General features: G+C 37.1%; 1 protein-coding gene across 1 annotated transcript in view; it reads right to left on the reverse strand.

Annotated features, from left to right (window-relative positions):
- The window catches only part of LOC107556779 (mitochondrial sodium/hydrogen exchanger 9B2-like), a 5,687-nt gene extending 2,320 nt beyond the window's left edge, over positions 1-3,367 (reverse strand). Inside the window, exons 1-2 of the mRNA XM_016239985.1 lie at positions 3,244-3,367; positions 2,983-3,158 (exon numbers count right to left, since the gene is read on the reverse strand). Coding sequence (XP_016095471.1) covers positions 2,983-3,158; positions 3,244-3,332 — 265 coding nt within the window. The 5' untranslated portion in view covers positions 3,333-3,367. The remainder of the gene's footprint in view (positions 1-2,982; positions 3,159-3,243) is intronic.
- Between the last annotated feature and the right edge of the window lie 2,882 nt (positions 3,368-6,249).

Below are 6,249 nucleotides of genomic sequence, written 5' to 3' on the forward strand. Positions count from 1 at the left end.
GCAGATTACGGACTGTGTTCACCACCTTCTCCAGAGTAAACCTGAAGCACCTACGCTGATACTCTGTGATTTTAATCATTGTAGCCTGACTAAAACACTGCCTGGTTTTTATCAGTACGTGAAGTGCAGCACACACTCTGACCACAATGTCATCCACCTGCTTCCAATTTACCGGTCAGTTTTTAAGACTTGTAAACCAGAAATGCAAACAGTGAAGGTCTGGACAAGTGGGGGAAAAAAAAAAGAGGAGCTGAAAGGCTGCTTTCTCTGTACGGACTGGGATATCCTTCTTTGAGGATGCAGGCATTGACAGTGCAGCGGAATCAATCACAGATTAAATTTCTTTCTGTGTCGACTCTATTATCCCCCAGAAAACTGTTAAGCGATATCCAAATAATAAACCGTATATTACTAAAGGTATCCGGGAATGCATCAGGAGGAAGAGAGCTGCCTGTATATCTGGCGACTTGGCAGGTGTTCGTGATGCTCAAAAGGACCTCAATTTCCAAGCGGGCAGAACAGGACCTGTATACAGCTAATACAAAGAAACTGGAATTCAATCAGACAGATGACCAATATGGACATAAAAAGAAAGCCACTGTCTGCCCTAAACGAAACTGCTAGGGCCAATGAACTGAATAATTTTTATTTGCACTTTGATACAGATGATGACAATGTTAAGGTATGTATGGCAGTTTTAGAGAATGTAATTTGTGATATGAACTCGGACAGAATTTTAATTGAATCACATGCTGTTACTAAGGTCTTTAAAACTATACACACTAACAAAGCCACGGGCCCAGATAATATGTCCACGTTTGTGTTAAAGACCTTTGCTGAGGAGTTGTCACCTGCCTGGCATAAATAATTTCAGTTCTCTATAGATAATCATACTGTGCCGGTACTGTGGATAAAATCTGTTATCATCCCGGTACCCAAAAAGGGGTGCCCTCGGGAGGATAATGATTATAGACCGGTGACACTCACCTCAAAACATTTAAGAGGCTTATGTTAGAAAAGTTATGTACAGATGTGGAGCCATTGCTTGATAAATATCAGTTTGCTTATACAAAAAAATCGAAGCACAAGTGATGCCATTGCAACAATAATGCATCTAATTTTGAAGCATCTTGAATGTCCGACTGCATATGCCAGATTACTTTTTGACTTCAGTTCAGCTTTTAACTTAATACAGCCACACATTCTCCTCTGTAAGCTAGCCCAGGCAAAGGTAAATAATTTTTTAATCAAGTGGTATCATTCTTTTCTGTATGACAGGCCACAGCAGGTGAGGTTTAATTTTGCTTTATCTGACATAGCAGTATGTAGTACTGGCGTCCCTCAGGGGTGCGTATCTTCACCATTTTTGTTTACATACTATACAAATGACTGTGTCAGTGTGGAGCCAAATCAATACATAGAGAAATTTTCTGCTGACACCGTTCTACTCAGTCTGCTAACAAAAAACTCTAATTTGAACACCCATCATGCAGCGGTAGAAAACCTTGAGCCCTGGTGTGATGCACATAAACTGCAGATTAACATAAATGACCCTGTGGCCATTTATGGCCATGAGATCGAGCAAGTGAGCTCATTTAAATATCTTGGAGTTCACATTGATAGCGATTTGGGCTGGCGAACACAGGTGACAAGTGTCTGTACCAGAATCCACCAGCACCTTCATTTTTTGCATAGACTTAGACTATTTGGCGTTTGTAAACATATTATGTTGATTTTCTACAGAGCAGTGATTGAATCGATCTTTAGGTATGGCATGACTAGCTGGTTTGGTAATTTAACAGTTGAATCTAAAGCACAGATCTCCAGCTTAGTTAGGACAGTGTGTAAAATTATGGGTACTCCCGCTGGAGCTGTTTGAGCAGGCCATAAGCAGACAAGCTAGAAGTATCTTGTCTGACAATACACATGTGCTTTACCCTGAATATAGGCTGATGAATTCAGGGAGGAGGTTTAGGGTCCCATTGTGCAGGTACAATAGGTTTAAACATTCTTTTATCCCGTTGTAAATTAAATTTGTAAATTATCAAAAGGGAATGTATTCTGTGGGTGTGGGGGTGTGGATTAGAGTGGGGGTGTTTTCTGCAGGAGTTGACCTGGTTAAATTGTATGGCACTTTGAGTATTTTTTATACATGTTAATATGTCTTCTATGTTATGTCTTTTTTGTGCAGCACGCCCTTTGTCCAAGCCAAATTTCTCCCAAAGGGAGACAAATCAAGTTAACCTTACCTATAAAACCTGGAGAAAAATTAAAAAATTAAAAATCTAAAATTAAAAAAAAATTGCATGTGTTAATATACAAAATTTAATAATTCATATACATACACTATTCAAAGGGTGGTTCGTTTATTAAGAGAATTTAATAATTTTATTTAGTGAGGATGCATTGATTAAAAAAATGATCAAAAGTGACAGTAAAAGACATTATAAAGTTAAAAGATATATTCTATTTCAAAAATCAATAGATTCTTTATCAAGTATACTAATATATATATATATATATATAAAATCAGCAAATTAGAATGATTTCTGAAGGATCATGTGACACTGAAGACTGGAGTAATGGCTGCTGAAAATTGGCTTTGCCAAATCGTTAATAGCTATTGTAAATTGTAATAATATTTCACAATATTACAGTTTTTAATGTGTTTTTGATTAAAAAAAGCAGCCTTGGTGAACATAAGAGACTTCAAAAACACTACCAAAATAAATAAATAAAAATACTTCTGAAAAACATACATTAGAATTTAGCACAATGTAGTCTATCCTAAACATCTTCAGTCTGTATACAGCATTTTGAATTCCTCTGTCAGACTGGTTAGTTATTGACATCATGATCAAAATGAATGCTGAATCCAGAGTCAACTGACATGGCGCCCATGCTGGCACTGATCTCTCATGTATTACTTTATTTTAGAAATATACTGTGTATTTGCTACCTTTTAGATATCTTTTGTCATACCTGTGGAAAAAGCTATACCCAAGCAGGTGGTGAAGCAGGTAATGGCGATGATGTCATCAACGCTGCATGCTGCCATGAGAAGAGTAGGTATACCCTGCTCTAAACCGTATCCTTCCTTATGCAGGAGCAGCATTGACGGAACCACAACAGCAGGAGAAACGGCCCCAAGAACAAACCTACAGAGCAGAAAACAGCAGCAATTAGGTTGGTAGCAGCAGACATTTCAGAGAGGTTCTTGTCTTATCAAAATCAGTGGTTTACCCTAAAATAAAGCCCCAGACCCATGGAAGACCCAATATTAAATAGGAGACCACAGCCATAGTGGTTGCCTCGCAGGTGAGAGGGAACATGGACAAACGTAAACACACGGCTTTCAGCTTCTTCAAAGCCTGAAATACACATTAAAGCAATATATTAGGACAACATTTATCTGAACAAATTATTCATACTTTACAATCTTCAGTTAAGTGAAAAGCCTTCGTGAAATGAAACTGGATATCAACAAACAATATGGTGTTTGGCTGAAAGAGAATTCTAATAGTCTGCGCAGCCATGGGCAGCATTCGTACAGAGGGTCTGTGTTAGTACAAGCGTCAACTGAAGACACCAGTCGAGGGACATAAATGGTCTCTTCAGTCATACTCGGACTGGGGCTCTCGGAGCGCTTTGGAACCACCAGGACTGTCTGACTGACAGTAAGGTGATGCTGTTGGAGAAAAAGAAGAGTGAAGAGAGGAGCAGTGATCTTTGCAGCAAAATCTAAATTTGCAAATGTTTTTTTCCAGTGCAGCTGTAGCATATAATACATAGTTCTGTATGATGTATTTATACCTATTGTTTTTCACATAAACCTGGATGTAAACAAAGGAAAGAAATAAAATAAATGAAATAACTAAGATTTTTTAATGTTCTTGAAGTCTCTTATGCTTTCCAAGTTTGCATTTATTTGATTAAAAATACATTATTATCAATAACATTGGGAAATATTATTACAATTTAAAAAAACCATATTAGAATAATTTCCTGGAGTATCAGCTGGAAATTCAGTTTTGCCATCACAGAAATTAATTACTTAAAAATTATATATTAAATATATTAAAATAGAAAACAGTTACTATAAATTTCTATTAATCTACAATAATAATCATTATTACAATATCAAGAGCAATAATACAGTATAAAACAATGATTTTGTCATCATATTGTAGCTTTTTAGAGTTTGCAGAGATTACTATAGGCTATTAACGTTATGCAGTTTTTGTGTACATACACGTACATGAGCAGCAGTAAACAGACTGTGCAAATAAACATAAAAACCATGTCAGATGCAGATTCTGTTCCACCTTTGCAGTGTAAAGATGGGTTTGATTGACTGGTGGCAGTCTATAGTATTGTGACTGATTGTACAGCAGAAAGTTTGAGTGAGATGTTGAAAAGAAAAAATGACAAACATTTTTTTTTATTATTATTAAAGGGGTCATATGATGCTGCTAAACATAACATTATTTTGTGTATTTGGTGTAATGAAATGTGTTTATGCAGTTTAATGTTAAAAAAAACATTATTTTCCACATACTGTACATTATTGTTTCTCCTCTATGCCCCGCCTTTTTGAAACGCGTCGATTTTTACAAAGCTCATCGGTCTGAAAAGCAAGGAGTGCTGTGATTGGCCAGCTATACAGTGCGTTGTGATTGGCTGAATACCTCAAGCGTGTGACGGAAATGTTACGCCCCTCACCATACTGTTGATGCCGTGTCCCGGCCGGAGCAACGAGACAAAAACATGAAAACCCATTACAAACGAGGCATTTGTTGCATCCAGTGGGGACATAATTACTGATTATAATGACTTAAACTGTCTTTTTACGCGTCGCATCGCGCCGCGTAAACATAAAACCCTGTCTGTATTTAAGATCGAAGAAATGACAAACAACAAGTGCTACTCTACCCTTACTAACTATTAATATGCAGCAAATTAGGAGTTTATTGAGGCAAAAGTTGTAGTTATTAGTTAATAGTGAGAACTGGTTCCCAAACTAAAATGTGACCGAAATTACATAAGGTTTTTGCTTATTACTATATGTTAATCAAGAGAGGAATAAAGCAACTCTGTGGTAACTTTTCTATCAAACATTAAACAGACAGCTTGTAGTTTTCAGCTCTTGCTTGATCTTTCTGTTGCCATCTATTATATTTTGCAAACGTAAACAAGTTTTTGGAAATCTAGTTTAGTTTTTTTTTATGGTAACAAAATGTCCTGACTATTGACTATTGTATAAACTACTAGCCACAAAAAAACAAACAAATCAAAAGTCTACCTGGGTTCATCGCTGTGTCCTTGTAGTGTAGTCGTGTAGAGAAGTCCCCGCACAGAGGATGATGAGTTGTAAGCAGGAGTCTGCTGTGTGTTTGCCTCACTCTCTCTCGCGCACATCTGACTGTGCGAGCTTTACCGTTGTCATGGTGACAGCATCTTTGGCCCATTTGAGTGTTTCTTTTAGTTGCACAAAACACGAGTTTCCAAAATGTGTTCAGATTATAGCATGTTAAATCTTGTTTTAACATGAGAGCGATGTATGGTTATTGAGACTGAACCCTTGTTTTACCCTGTAGTCGACTCACTTTCATCAGATGAGACTCTATTGTGGTGGGATTAAATAACCACATGACCGCTCAAAATCTCTGCTGCTGTGCTTTTGAGCGGTGATTCAGTCCGCCACTGACGGGAAGTTCGAGTCGGTTCTTTCGAACAAATCATTCAAAGAACCGGATCAAAAACGATTCAGTTATTATTTTACGTCATCACGCGGCCCCTGGCATGTTAAATGGTTTGAAGGATTTGAAATAAATACGTTTTGATCACAGTTTATAAAATATGTTAGATCTTGCATTACCACAAAAATGTAAGCCTATATTCATCATAAAATTGCCTTGACATTTTAAGACTTTATTAGTTTACATGACTTTTTCAGGTCTAGAAATAACACTTTTAAAGGGGTCATATGATGTTGCTAAAAAGAATATTATTTTGTGTATTTGGTGTAATGAAATGTGTTTATGCAGTTTAATGTTAAAAAAAACATTATTTTCCACATACTGTACATTATTGTTTCTCCTCTATGCCCCGCCTTTTTGAAACGCGTCGATTTTTACAAAGCTCATCGGTCTGAAAAGCAAGGAGTGCTGTGATTGGCCAGCTATACAGTGCGTTGTGATTGGCTGAATACCTCAAGTGCGTGACGGAAATGCTACGCCCCTCATGTTA

This window comes from Sinocyclocheilus grahami, unplaced genomic scaffold, assembly GCF_001515645.1.
Source record: "Sinocyclocheilus grahami isolate Dianchi unplaced genomic scaffold, SAMN03320097.WGS_v1.1 scaffold579.1, whole genome shotgun sequence".
Classification (NCBI taxonomy): Eukaryota; Metazoa; Chordata; class Actinopteri; order Cypriniformes; family Cyprinidae; genus Sinocyclocheilus; species Sinocyclocheilus grahami.